This window comes from Calonectris borealis, chromosome 10, assembly GCF_964195595.1.
Source record: "Calonectris borealis chromosome 10, bCalBor7.hap1.2, whole genome shotgun sequence".
NCBI lineage: Eukaryota > Metazoa > Chordata > Aves > Procellariiformes > Procellariidae > Calonectris > Calonectris borealis.
Window position 1 is genome coordinate 20,406,870 of NC_134321.1, and position 14,949 is coordinate 20,421,818.

Genomic DNA, 14,949 nt, shown 5'->3' on the forward strand with positions numbered 1-14,949 from the left:
AAAAAAAGAACTAAAATAGATTCAGCATTTTGGTGAGCAGGAACGATTGAATGAAGTTAAATCCAATCAAGCAGATTCTATGTCAGTTTGAAAAGCATGTGTTCATTTGACTGCTGTTACTGTACTCTTGCCCCACTCGTATGTGTGTTATTTACTGAATATATGGGGATACGTGTCCCTTGAAAGAGTTTATTCTTCTTCTAAAAAGTATTTGTGGCTATTTTTTGCCTTAAAAATATACTTGTGTTTCAGTTTAAGTTCTGGTATGGATTTGCTGCAGAATGTTCTTGATGTTTCATAGATCTAAAACCAGTAAAGCCAAAATGATAAAATGTAGGCTTTATGTAGAAAAAAATCTACAGTAAGAGTTGAATCCTGAGAACCATTTTTTTTATAACGTCTAAATGAATAATTGAAAACACCGGATTCTTTTGATGTCTGTTTTCTGGATTATAAGCATAAACTAGATGTAAAAAATGTTAACAAATATCAAGTCTGAGAAAATGCTGGAAATCTTACAGTGCTTGCTGAATTTTAGGAGGGGCACTTCTGTGACTCTTGTTTCTTCCTTCTCCTTCTTTATATAAAATATTTTTTAAAAGATAGTTTTACTACAAGAAGAAAGTGCATGATTTTGTTTCCTGTCTAAATTTTAGCTTTGAAAAAGACAGATTAAAAAATACTTGGTCATTGAATGATAGGGATCAGAATACATAATGGATTAATAGTGATGTAATTGTGATATCTTTAAAGACCTGGAAAGTGAGGAAGTCTGCCAGAGATTCAGAATAGTTGTTGAGTGTGTCAGTTCTCTTTTTAACAAGATGCTAAAACTTTCAGAAGGTAAAAGTGAAATAGATATAATTTTTCCTTTATAGACAGCTTTGAACTAGTAAAGTTTCTGTCTTAGAGTTTGTGTCTACTGGAGAAGTCTTTTAAAATTGGAGCGTATAAAATACTGTTTAGATGCTAATTGTTACTTTGTACCTCTTACAAACAGGACATACTTGCATGATTAATCATCATTCTTGTGATCTGATGTCAAGTCATTCTCAGGTTTGTGTGAACAAGAACAGAAGACAGTGAATTTCATTTTAACTGTCCTTGCTTCATTCTGTATCTCTTCAGTCCGTGGTTTTTGTGTATAAATGCTAGTGGGAGGGACAGCGATTTGGTTGTGACAAGGGAGACATAGATGCTCAGATACAAGTGCCGGGGTTGTAAGTGAGAGGCCAGGGTGGAACTGTGAGTGTGCTTGTTGTTTCCACGTTCTCCCTTTTGATGTGTTGTGGCATTTTGGAATGTGGGGAAGAAGCTTGTCCTTATCTCTCTAGATCTGAACCTCTTTTCCTTGCTTCTTCTGGAAGATCTGAGAAGTTTTAAAAAACAAAACAACAACAACAAAAAATTATCCCTGTCCTTCTGGAGAAGAGGGCATCAGCTTCTTTGCCCTTTATGAAGTAAGATCCAGGGGGTTTTGTTTCAACTCCTGCCCTCTGGACCGCTCTTCAAAGCACTGATAACAGGCAAGTTCATGTATCAAGCACAGGGTGTTTGGGGTGGGCTGGGCAGGCAGCCTGGATGGACGTTGTTGTTCTTGGTTGGGTGGAGTGTGTCTGGATTGAGGGTGAAGAGTAAGAGGAACAAGGTGTGCATCATCAGTTCGTGGTGCTCTCGTGTGTTTAAGGCTATGCTTATTTCTTTGGTTTACGCTATTCCCTGTATCTTTCCCTTTAAGACGTGAATGTAATGCACTGTTAATCCAGAGTTAGTACAGTACCAAAATTAAAAACTTGGCCATAGAAAAGTCACATGCCCAACTAATAGCTCTGCTAGCGATGAGCTGATAAGCCCTAGACGCAGGCAACACACAACCATTTTTTCCAGTGCCTTTGAATGGTGGCACATAGACAAAGGTTTGTCTGACAGTCAGACCTCGGCGTTTTGTGGAACATGCTTTGCTGTTTTGGTGAAAGTGTTGTAAAGTACTGCTTGATGTGCTGTTTCCACTTACCGGTTACTAATCCTGCAGAACGCAACAGTGACAAGTCTCCCTGTGTGCCTGTACTTACAGCCTGCGGAACGCCATACTGAAATGAGTGGCTGAAATCACTGCAAGTGCATCTCTGTTCCTTCTTCATGCAGTTAAGAAGAGAGGACTTTGGCAGGGTGTGGTCTAGTCAACGCGTCTCTTCTTACAGTGATAGTTTTACAGAGTTACTTTAATTAGTTCTCCAGCATTTAGAGAGTGATCTGATGAATAAAGATGGAATGCCTGGTGATCATTTCCAGTTACCATTGTTATCTCTGGAGCTATATGGTTGCTTGGTGCATACTCAAACTTCTGCTTTCCTGGCTTTTTAAAGTTTCAGTTCTGATGAATCTAGAATTCTGGAAGACACACAATATTATGGTACAAATTTCTCTGTTGATAAAACTTTTCCTGTTGGTTTTTATTGCAGCTGTGATTAACTTAATCCAAATTGAAACTGAATTGTATAAGTCTTGCAGCCTGCTGAAATGCTTCCAGTAGAAAACGAACAAAGACAGCTTTCCTACCTCGTGATTTTAGTGAGAAACACAACTGGCAACTCCGTTTGTTTCCTGAAGACAGCACTTGAGACGGTCGGAAAGATCGCTCTGAAGTACACAAAAACTGCAGGTTCATTCAGGCAGTGTCTGTATGATCCTTGTTCATAGGTTGCAGTTTTGAATATTGGATTGAATCACAGTATCCTCTTCAAATAACTTATTTGCCACCCTTCACACTATCCAGTGAATTGTGGTTGCTTGTTCTAGTCGCCATCTCAGAGATGCATAAAGTGCTGCAGTAAAGATGCAGCTCTGGAAAACCAAGCACCATCACAGCCAGGCGGTTTTGAAAGGATGTTTCTTACTCCCTGCATTTTTATTGGAGTGTCGCTCCTTCCACATTGAATTTGGCTTCTGATTTAAAAAGAGGGCTAAACCACGCTTTCCCTCCTCCTCTCTACTCTTGAGCAGTAGAGAGGGTTCAGAGGAACTGCTATAGAACAGTTATCTTCTTCCAGCTGTTGACCCTTTCTAAGGTGGAGATACCTAGTGTTTCAGAAGTGAGCTGGAAATCCGCATTTGTAGTTCTGCATTTTAATCAGTTGTTTGGTCTTACAGGGACACTTAACACTTCATTTCAAAAGACTTCAGGAGATGTTTGTAGAAAGTAGTGTAAGCAACTCTATAAATAACGACTTGTATTTCCTTTCACTGTTGAAACATATGCTTGCAATCTCCATTTTTTGCTTTATGAGATAAAGCATGTACATGCCTCCTGTGTGTCACTGCGGTTGATTTCTACTTATTTTTTGCGTGTTGGGATATTATGGTAACCAAATGCTTCATTTTAAAATATGTTTGAACATCAAGCTTGTGTTTCAGGGTGACTACTGGGAGGTGGTACAAGAAAAGAGGAGGGTTTTTTTTCCCCAGCTTGTTTTTTATTCAATGAGATGGTCTAGAGGAACCTTGGTGTGTGCTTGCAAAAGGTTGTGGTTTGTATCTTCAGATGCCTTGATTGTTAGTAGTAATCTACTTCTTGTCTTTGGAGAGCTTGGAGGTCTAACCGATATCCTTGGGTTTTGGTATGGGCCTTAATTAGTAAATGCGTAAACCGTCTAGAGAGCCTATGTGAGCTTACGAAATAGAAGAGAAGGAGGGGAGGGTAGATGGAGAAGGTAAATGAAGCAGAGCTAGGGAGACTGGGTGAGGGAGTCAAGTCAGATTGACTCAAACTTGCAGACGATTCCCAAAGTTGGTGCCTGTAGTAGGTGAATATCTGGCTCTTCTCTGTGATTTCCCCCCCCCCTTCGAGACATATGGGTAAAGATGGAGGATATCACAGTGCTACTTTCGCAGGCATCCTTCCTGATCCTTGCTCTGGCTTTGTAGGGGACTGTAGAGAGCAGAGGTTGCTAGGAGAGAGGGTATCTTGCTTTTTAATGGTAGTCTTTGATTTCGCTGTATCTGTAGCTGCTTCTGCTGGCAGCTGCATTATGATGGCTGCAAAGTGTGTGCAGGAAGACACTTTCTGCATATGGGGGAGATGGATCTGGGTTTGATTTTTGGTATAAAATAATTCTACCTGTGAGGGGGTGCTTTGTGTCAAATCAGGCTAGATAATTGTTCCTAATAGGGCTTTTGCAGTATGAAATAGTTTTCCTGTGGTTGGTTGGTTGGTTTGTTTTTAAGAATAATGACAAATTGTTGTTAGTGGAAAATTTTGTCATAATAAACTTACTTTGAGAGAGGACCATTAACAAGACTGTATGTTTAGACACAGGGTTTTTTGCTGAGAAGAGTGAAAAGCTTATGGTCAGAATTACTAGCTAGCTGCAGCTTTCCTATTTGGTCTTGTTTGGCAAAAAGGGAGTGATGCTGATGATTAATTGCTGTCTTGCTGAGAAAATCTTCTTAAGGCACTTTTTCTGATGATGTCATTTTGTACAAGTTCAAAAACCTGCGTGTCCTGTTTCTTCTTCCATTGTTTTTCAATGTGGAGTTGGCTGAGTCTGGTTTGTCCTATTGAAGTTAGTGTAAGTAAAGTATTGCCCCCAAAACTTCCAAGTCATTCCTGACAAATTCCAGATCCCTGACTATAAAGCAGATTTTGTTCAGTTGTGTTCTGTTTGTTTTTTTTCTTCTTAATGTCTGTGGAATAGTGAATTAACATCTATGAATGTCTTGATTTCAAGGAAATATAGAACAGACTGCTGATTCCTGTGTCTTCAGGTACAGTACCCGAGTAGGTACCTGAGTCTTCAGGTAGGGGAAAAATACTTAAAAACTAGTTGCTGTTCCTTGCGAGTATAAATACAATAGCTTATTAACAATGGCCTTCTCTGAATATTGCTCTGATTTAAAATACGGCCAAGTTATGGTGTCTTGGTTCTTTCACAGTAAGAAATTATCAGAAAAGGTAAGATGCAACTTGTATTTATTGAATTTTATTTTCACTAATGGGACAGACATCGTTTTGGTAAGACTTGGACTTCAACATTTTTGTATCCTTGAGGAGATTCTTCTATTTAAATTCCAAACCTATGCTAATTCTTATTTCTGATGGATTTCATGCTCTGGCTGTATCCAAAAGATTCACCAAGGCTATGTGATGTAGTATAGGGAGGAGTTTTGCACCTGGTTGTATAGAATTTTCTGGAGGAAGCAAAACTTACATGTGAGTGAGTTGGACTGAGATTCCAGCATGAATTTTAATGGGGATTAAGGGCCATTAAAACCTCTTCTGCTTTTTTGCTAGTTTGTAGGGCATTTCTTTGACCTGGTTTCTCCAGCATTGTGTTCTTTTGGGGGTACACATATCTAAACATTGTCTAGCAAAAACCCCACACCTGCACACCCTTTGCCTACTTAGAAAAAGGGCAAGAAAACAGATCGATGATTAAACATAATATATTGCTTTGTTCCTTTTTTTCTAGTTGTAATTGCTTTTTATTAATTTTTTTTTTAATATTTATTTGTTGTTAGCAAGTAGAGGAGCTTCTGCCCAAATTTACTGAAGCAAGCAGCTATAAAAACCAGTTTAAAGGCCAAGTATGTGATCAGGGTGTGTCATCAGTGGGAAAGAAAGGAAGAGATGTCTGCCTTGCTGTAAACAGCAATTAAGTTTTTAGGGACAGGAGGCAATGACCAGTTTGAGTTGGAATTCGGGACCCTTTGTGGCACCTGTATGAAACTGTACATTTCCTTGCGTTAACCTTGGTTAACTGGTCTTTAAATACACATCTGTGGTTACTGGGGAAAAAAGGAAGATAGTTTTGTATTTGGTTGTAATTGGTTCTTTGGCTAAACGGGTACAACTGTGATTGTAGATGTCATAACTAATTGGACTAACTCTACTTGAGTGCAATCTACAAAGGTTTTACTATAAACGAAGAATTAAAAATTGGAAGCACTTCCAGTTCTGTGGATTAGCTTGCAAAGCTTTTTTTGATCCAAAAAAAAAGTCAACAGCTTGATTCAACATATATATAGAATTTTAATTCCATATTGGGATTTCAATTCCATATTGCACTAGTGTAGTTAAATTTACTTTTTCCTTGGCTTTACCAAGTTTCTGCACTGAAAGGATGCTCTGAATGCAGTGCAGTGTAGTAGTATCTTCCATAAAGTGAAAGGGAAGGTGGCACTGAGTAGCGGGGCTAAATGAAGAGGGAGAAAGAACAGAAATGCAGCAATTAAAACTTTTCTTATCATATTAGTGCTTTAGGTTCTGTAGATGCAGATGGGAAAATGCAGCATGTGTGTGGAAGGAGATGGGAGACAGAAACACTGTGTATCTTAGATCTAGTACTCTAACGTAATCACGACAGTGATCCTTTAACTGCAGCAGCAGCAACACCGCTCTCCTCTTCTCCCCCCAGAATACTTTTTGCCAGAGGTGTCGTCTTAGTTCGCTAATAATAGAGTGCTGGAGCAGACTTGTCCTCTGGTGACTTCTGTTGGAAATTGAAACTCCACTTTACGCCTGGTTTTTTGTGTTCTTTTTTTGCGTGACTTTTGAGAATGCTGAAGGCTATATGCAGTGAAAATGTAAAACGAATCCCAGTTTTGCAGACAAGCTCAGGAGGTAGTTAGCCTTGATTAAAAACAGTCTTGTTTTTTCTGTTTGGGTGCTAGCTCAAACTCTAATGAGTTTCTTTTTGCAGTTGATGAGATCAAGTCATTATCTAAAAAGCATTTTTTTGGTCTGTTAGAAGCGTTTGGTAAATGCAGTGATGGTGGAGTTCATAAGCCCACACTTTGCCTTTTCTGTGCTGCACGTGTCTCTTCCCTCAGTCAGCAGCAGTGGTGGCTTGGTTGCTTTGGTGGAAGTGCTTGGCTGACCCATAAGCTATATAGGAGTGGTCAGTCTAATAGTCTATTTTATTCACTCCTTTGGTTCTTTCCTCCCTGCCAACTTTTCAGCGGGTGTTTTCTTTGCCTCAGCGTATTACTTCTGAGATACGCAGTAACGGTGTTCTGACCTCCTGGTTTTGCTCGGAAGGGAACAGAGACACTGCATTCGATTGAACAGTTGCGCAAGACTTGCTTAGGTTTCTTCTAGCTGATGTGTTCAGGATACTTGGAATTATTAACTTGTTCTAACTCTCCATTTTATTACTTTACTTCATTCTAATCCCTCTTACTGTTTTGACTTTTTATTTCCTCCCCTCCCTATTAATATTTTCCTGAAACGCCTTGTTTCCCCAACGTAACAGAAGCTAAGTAGGCAGCTTAATGCTGGAGAGGGTATGTTGCTGATAGCTGCAGGTTTAGAGCAGTTTGAAGGAAGGAAGTTTAGTACATGTTTCCATGCTCTTGTTGGTATAACTCACCTGTTTGAGAGATGGATGAGGTATTTGATACACTTAAATGTTCAGGACCAGGTTTTTTGTTGCTTGTTTTTAACAGCTAGGGTGTCAGGGACATCTATCGTGTCACCCAGACTGTAGTAATGTATGCTGAGGGCCAGGCATCAATAGGTTTATTCATTCTGTTCTCTCTCTGGTATGCGTTTCCAGCTAGTACCCGTGGGTGTATCGCTTGATATCGTTTCAGGTACTGTGATTAGATGGCTTAGCTGAAGGGCAAACATTTCCTTCTCACTCATGGATAGTGCAATCATAAAATTCTCTTGGAATTGATACCATCTGCATATTGCAAGGTTATACAAAGCTTATCTATAAAGTGGAACATGAGTTAGCACTTAAGTATTGTGGGAGTCTAGATCATAAGCAAGCAGGAAAAAAAAGTCGAATGAGTACCTGAAGTCTGATGCAAGCTGTGAGCTCTATGCTAAAGAACACAAGTATTGTGGTGGTGTTTGCTTCTGAATAATGGTTTAAGATATTGAGTGGTGTCAAGCCAGGTGCTATGCCAGAAATTCTTTATTCGTGTAAAGAAGTAAAAAGATTGTTCTTAAGGGACTCCTATGCTAAATAAAAGAGTATTGTTCCGATTTTCGAATGCTTCCTTGCACTTTGTGTGAGCAGTTGCTAAACTTCCTCCATACTGGCAGGAAGTGTAGCTTTCCTCACTTTGTTTTGTCTGATCTTATCCACCTTATACAGAACAAAACTGGGTTGGAAAACGACACTTGTACACAATATTACTATGCAGCTTTTGAATGAAGTGCACAAAGTTTTCCAGGGCTTAGTTTGTTTTATACATCCCTTCACATTGCACAGCACGCTGACACCCTGGGTGAGGGGACATTTAGAAACGTCTTGTGCTGAGTATCAAAAAGGTAAGCTTTGATTGAAGTGCCTGGGCAGCGTAGTGGGCACATTTTTACTGATTTTTATTAGTTCTCGGAACAAGGAGCTGTCCTCTCTCTGTCTTTTCCGAGATGTGGATGATACCTCTTTGTCCATTTGCCTCCTTCCCAGAAATTGCATTTTCTGAATAGAAAACCACTGTTTTCTGTTTAAATCCCTGAAACTAGAGTTGGAATTGAAGGGGTTGTGGAATGTAAATTTGGAATAAAAAAATGTCAGAATAATTTGTTTTTAGTTGGCATATACTGCATGCAGCTCCAATGTACTACTGCAGAAATAGCTTAATATCAGCAAAATAGTTCTGTAGTTCATATTTAGTACCATTGAAACTGTCGTTAATTAGTATTTGCATATCACTATGTTCAAGTAGGGCTTGAATAGCAATTTGGTGTAATTTAACCCTTCTCCCTCCCTTTGATTGAAATTTAGATAGAATGCACTTTTTGTAGGTGTCATTGCTGTACACAGTCGTAAATCCACTATGATCAGGTTGTGTTGAGTAACTACAATGGTGGTAGAAGGTTTGGCGTACTTAGAGCTGTGTTCGGTAAGTTCTTGATAGCTCTTTAGGTTCAGCAAAAGACAATGAATTAAACAACCAGTTTTTACTGCATAAAGAAATTCAAGAGCCTTTTCAGGCACCATTCTCTCTAAAAGCAGTTGACTTCATATCTTATCTCCTTAGGTAGTAGTTGGTGGTGGTGTGTGTAATTGGTTGCAACAAATAGTATAGTAATAACTGTAGGGAGAGATTTGTTACCAGTCTTTGAGAGTGTTTTCCCCCGTGTTGTTTACGATTGGAAGCTCCTGACTTTTCTATGGATACTTTTAAAACAAATGTGGGTTTTCTTGTTCTGCTTGTATATCATGTGCCTTTTCAAAATAAATGTACTGACAACAGAGTGTAGTAGGCAGGTAGATAACTTTGTGATGTAAAAATGCGTACCGTGCTTGCAAAAATACTGGTGAGTTTCTAGATACCGCAATTTATGAGACGGTGTGGAGTGAGGGAGATGAGGGAGGTGGGAAGAGGGCTGGATTTCCTTTTGGGACTTGAAAAGTTGCTTACCAAAGTGCCTTGGTTTCTACCAGTAGGTCTTGCATATGTGAACACAAGTTGGTAATCAACTAGATAAGAATCTTTTCTAGTTATACTGGGCAGATGCAGAACTAGATGTTAGAGTAGTGCTTTGCCTCTAGACAGAAACACTTAACGCATGCTGTTTAGAATAATAATAGAGTAATAACAAATGACGTGAACCTGCTTATTTGGAAAGGCAGAAGCTGAAGTGATGTTTCCCAGGCTTTGTGTTTGGACAGGCTAATTCTTCATATTTTCACACAGAAGCTTATTTTAAAACCATGTGCGCTGAGGTGGTAACAGCAGAAGGAAAACACATCTTTCTGTACTTCTAAACAATTTTTCTAGCATTTGAGCTTGTTTTCATACAAATTTTCCTATTTCTTTCACTGGCACCAGCTCTTACACAGATTTTGTTAATAATGCAGTGAGAGACGGAAACTTGAAAAAAACCTCAGTGATGCAAACGAGGCTTTCCTCTGAAGGGGGAATATCAAGATTATAGATTTGCCCCAATTGTGTTTAACTTGTGAAAACTCTCCAGTTCATGAGGCCTGCATGGTAGCTTTATCTTATGACAATGAAGTTTAGAAGACATTTGGGGGAAATATAAGGCCGATATCAAACATCAAGCTGTAAAGAAATAAATGTAAGCTTTTGTCCTGGTTTCATAATGCTACTGCCTAATCCAAAGTACGTGGATTGATGCCAGTCATATTTTGGCCTAACTACCAAGGATTACTTTCTTTTTGGATTTCACTAAGTATGATTAAAATAATAGCTGTAGTAACTGCTGTGGAGAAGAAAAATTCTTGCAGATAACCTTCGTGGGGACTAAGACCAGCAAACTATTTTTTCCCCAGATACATTAGGACAAGAGTTGTGTGTATGCACCCGTGTGTTTCTCTGATGCCAATGACCTCTTTGGGTCATTTTCGCAGCCCCTCCCATGGTTTCTTGTCTTTTTATTGGTAACCATTAACTTCCAGTTATGATTTAACCCAAACAATTGTTTCATGATAGGGTTCTAAAGAAGTGTTGGCCTTTCTGGGTGGTACCTTAACCTTAAGTCTGGATTCTCAAAACACTGTGTCTTGAGATAGTGCTCCTCCAGAACATTGGCTCCTGATTACATCATCTCGGCAGCCCAGCGGCTGCGGATGTGTTTTGAGAGACGCGAGTTTCGGTATCCTTGTTGCTATCGTTTGTTTTGAGTCTTCCGTAACAATTGGAAATGTTTTTTGTTGTAGCCCTAGTATGGGCCTGGATGCCAGCAAGAACATTGTTTGTTATCAAACTGCTGTGCTCTCATGTGAGAGTCGCGCTTAAATTCTGTATTTGGAGAGTTAGAGCAGTCATGTTTGATATTCTGATGGCTTTTTTGGGGCTTTTTTTTTTTTTTTTAAAGTCTTTCATCACTGACTGGTTACTGAACATACTTGCAGAGAAAGAGCTGCCGGATTTAAAAAAAAAAATTGCAGGCAATTCTTCCTTTGAATTCACTATTTTTCTAGCTTGTCTTGCGTCTTCAAAAGATGGGAAGCCTCTTAATGTTTCATGTGTTACATTTGCCTACCTCCATGTATTGTTTCTTTTTTTTCTCTGCCTGATTTTGCAGCCTGGTTTTTTTCACCTTTTTGTCTGTATGGGACTATTATCCAATTAACCAAGCACTTCGGTAATAGTGCATTGATGGAAGTGGTGTTAAGCAGTGGAAGGGTTTACAGAGGTGCATATAGAGAATGAAGTTTAGGGAGCATTAGGATCTAGTTGATCCAGTTCTCAAAGTGCTAAGCAGTAGTGACAACCTCTCAAGAAATCTGTTCTCTTCTGGATTTGGGCCATTCTTTTGCATGCAGATAAGGATGTTACATCTTTGATGTTCAATCTGTAAATATAAAAAAAATCTAAGGCATTTAAGATAAATGACAAAAAAACACATGCTAACAACCACCCACAATATTTCCGAGTAAAGAATCAGTAATGGAATAGCATGAAAAATGTGGAGAAATATTTTCAGTGGTAATAATTCTGAAGCAGTTGGCATTTTTGACATCTGATGGATAAACTTTTGTACTGTGGCAGTATATTTGTGTAACCATGTGTTGAATTGCACAAAGGGATGGATCTAGCTGAAAATGTCCCCCCAAAAAAGTGTTTTGGTTTTGGGTTGGTTTCCCCCCCGCCCCCCCACTCCGATCATCTAACAGGGTCACAAAGGCACACCAGTACGGGCCGACTGGTTGAAGTGCACCTGTGACTGACAAGTTTTGTTTGAACTTTGCTCTGTTTCCTCTTGACGTTTTAGACAAGCAGTGTGGTGTTCTTTTGCCATACATCGTTTTGGTCATTTTATCCTAGCATGCCTCTTCAGAAGTGATTTGGTATTGAAAAAATACCGTAGTGAGTCCTGTGAGAGCAATCGGATTTTCCAGAGCGGTGGTTGGAAGCTTGTTGGCTGGGAGCTGATTAATAGATAAACATCTACAACACCCTTGAAATACTACAGAATCAAGTTACTGAATTGATGAGAAGTGACGATCAGATCACTCCATCACTGATCCACTTGTTTATGAACATTTAAAATATTTCAACAGCTGAAACACTGTAAAAATAACATACTGCATACACAGAGCATACAGGCTCATCAGACCTGAGCTCTGTTATCCACAGATAGGTCATAATGGGAGAAAAAGAGTAAGTGTCACCTAGCAATCTTGTCAAATCCAGGTAATTATAATTCGTGTTCAATTTATTTAGTTTGTTGTTGTTGTGAGACTCGTGCTGTTTAGATCTTGCAAGACAAGTTGAATCAAAATTCAGCAAAGTATCCTTTTACCTGAGAGTGATTTCCAGACGTAGGTGAACTATGAGATTTATGCTGGCTTGAGACTTTTTAGATGTTGAAGGGGCTGTGTCTGGGTTTCACTAGCAATGTCTAAATCCAGATCTTGTTTTGTTAGTATTTTGGATTACACATTGTCATCTGTTTTGCTTTTCTTCTCCTGCTCTTTCTCTACATGTTAGTAATTAAAGATAACTGCAGCTTTCTCACACTCAGCACTGTCCAGAGACAGCTTTCAGCCCTGAAATATGGACTGTATCTGGTGCTGTCGTGCTGTGGGAGGTTTTTTAATGGCAAGTCATTTGGTAGGGAAAAAGCTTAGATTCCATAAACCTGAAGTGTAACTATGACATTTTGTCTGCATTATCTTTGTCAGGGAATCTGAGTGTTAGTACTTTTTTGGTAGTGCTTTAAATAGAATGTAGTCCCTTTTGGTGCGTCTAGGAAAGGTCCAAGTGGAGACACAGTGACTAAGAGGTATCTCCAGAAAACAGCTGTTCCTCTTTACCTACTGTGGTGCCCAATTGTTTTTATCCCTATCTTATCTGAATAGGCTGAAGTACATCGGTGGGAGTAAATATCTTGAAGATCAAGTATTTAGACTGACTAATCTGAGGCAGGGCTATGTGTTGCCTCGCCTAGTAAGGCTGCAGGTTCCTTAATACTATGTCAAAATTTGATGTTAATATAAAAGTCTATTTACCAAGTGTAACGGTTAATTTCAGCAAGATTTTATTGAGAGAAGGATACTTCAGGTGACTTCTGTGGTGGAAGGCACTCTCTTTGTAGGCTTAAGGAGAAAGGCTTAATTTACTTAGGACATCTACAAAAGATTTTTATCTGAACTCTTGAAAATAAAGGCTGAGGATGTTTTTAGAATCTGTGTACTTTGAAAATATGAAGGTTTTTGAATTGTTACAAAATTGGATAGAAATTGTAAAAATGACAAAAATTAGTGTGGTTTGTTTTGGTTTTTTTTTTTTTTAATGGTAAAATATTTAGAAACCTGCTGCATTTGCCCCTGTTATATGTTTACTTTTTGGAAGTTTAGAAGTAGCAGGTTTTAATGTTTGTAAGTACAGCTGTGTAGCTACTGCTGGTAACTGGTAAGTGTCTCCTTAATGTTTCGTAATGCTGTGCTGGTACTGTAAGAGATGATATCTAAGTGGGTCGTCTTTTTTTTTTTCCCCAAAGACCTTTGGTGCAAAAATGATAGGGTGTTTTTCTGTTTGTTTGTTTGATGCTGTGTTTTACCAGATTTTCAGACCAGTGCTATAAGTTAAGGGAGTATTTCCCCTGTTACACTTGGTGACTGGAAGCACAGAATGCCTGCCTTGTTAAAGTGATGGCGAATCTGGGAACAGACGTTGATGTATTCGATTTCAAGTTGAGTGAGATAACCATCTAAAATGCCTGTTTTGCTTTTCTTTTTTTTTTTTTTAATTTCTCAGATGAGGTAGATTGGGGAATCAGACAATTGTGCTGTTCAGAAATTATGATGTACTTAAGTGCTAATGAAACCATATTCTTTCCTATCTTTCTTTAGCGCTGCGTGGTGCTGCGGTTCTTGAAGTCCCCCCCAAACCAGAATAAGGTAAGATTCAACATGTACTGTTGATAAAAGCCCCCAGGTAAGCTAATAACCAGTCTGAAGAGAAACAGAAAACCTGTGAAAGAACTGTGGCTGATAAGAGTAAGAATAGGGGGATGTTTTGAAATGTGCCTGCGTTTCAGGAGTTTTGGCAACAGGAGGAAATTTGAGGTCGTCTTATGTAACTAAGATTATGTGACTGCTGATACCCAGACCTTTGTGTGGGACAGATTATAAGACTGCCATGTGCAGAAAGTACGGCTTTCTGTAAGGGTAGCTGTGGCAACGGGAAAGTGTTCCTGTTGCGTATCAACGTAGGAGAGTGCGGAGATGCTGAGGAAGAAATGAACATTTTACTGACTGTTGCTCGGTGGGACAGAAGAGGAACAGCACAGGAGTAGCATCATGATAAAGGTCTGCTGTTGACTACCTATTCAGTAGCTAAAAAGCCATGGAATTTGGACAAAAATATGAAATAGTCACAGAATAGCCTTTGTCACTGAGTGATTTTAGTATGCTGTCTGTTGCGAAAAGAACATGGCGGGACACAGTCTACCGCTTTCTCAGACTGTGGCAGAAGGTTTTTCTGCTTGAGAAGGAACTGAAGCGATTTGCTTTAACAGGGATAAAAAATTATCTAGAATCAAAGGTGGAGGGTAAAAATGCAGTGTCAGCACAGTGCTCCAAGGGGGAAAAAAAAAAGAGAGCACAAGAGGCAGGAGGTTCAAATTCTGCCATTTCCTCAACCTCATGAGTGGTCTTTAGGGTGCGTTACCCGAGGGATACAGGGAATGGCTGGAGTTACGACAGCTTCTGAGCCACGGCTCTGTAAGGTTCAGTGGCAGACTGTTCTGGTGAGAAAGAAATATAAAAAGCATTACGGCTGTACTGAGAGCGGGGGGGAGTGCTTAGTTTTAGGGAAAAAGAAACAAGGATGAATGTAAAGTAAACGTATAGGAAGGGCGATGAATGTGAAATGCATCCAGTTTAACAAGGGACAAAAGAGAAGTCTCTAAAGGAGATCAGAGGAGATCAGAGGAAAGCAGAGGAGGGTAAAAACCCATGAACACAGTGTACGTACGAGTTCTTTGATGGCCTTTCTGCTAGTATTTTACTTGAAAAA

General features: G+C 39.3%; 1 protein-coding gene across 4 annotated transcripts in view; it reads left to right on the forward strand.

Moving 5' to 3' along the window:
* Positions 1-14,949, forward strand: part of IPPK (inositol-pentakisphosphate 2-kinase) — a 56,752-nt gene that overhangs the window by 25,781 nt on the left and 16,022 nt on the right. For 3 of the 4 annotated variants that reach the window (XM_075159325.1, XM_075159326.1, XM_075159323.1), the window contains one exon: positions 13,782-13,829. The exons of the other annotated variant lie outside the window; for it this stretch is intronic. Coding sequence is in view for 1 of the 3 variants with exons in the window: in XM_075159323.1 (XP_075015424.1) it covers positions 13,782-13,829 (48 nt within the window). In the remaining 2 variants the exon portion in view is untranslated. The remainder of the gene's footprint in view (positions 1-13,781; positions 13,830-14,949) is intronic. 4 annotated transcript variants of the gene reach the window in all.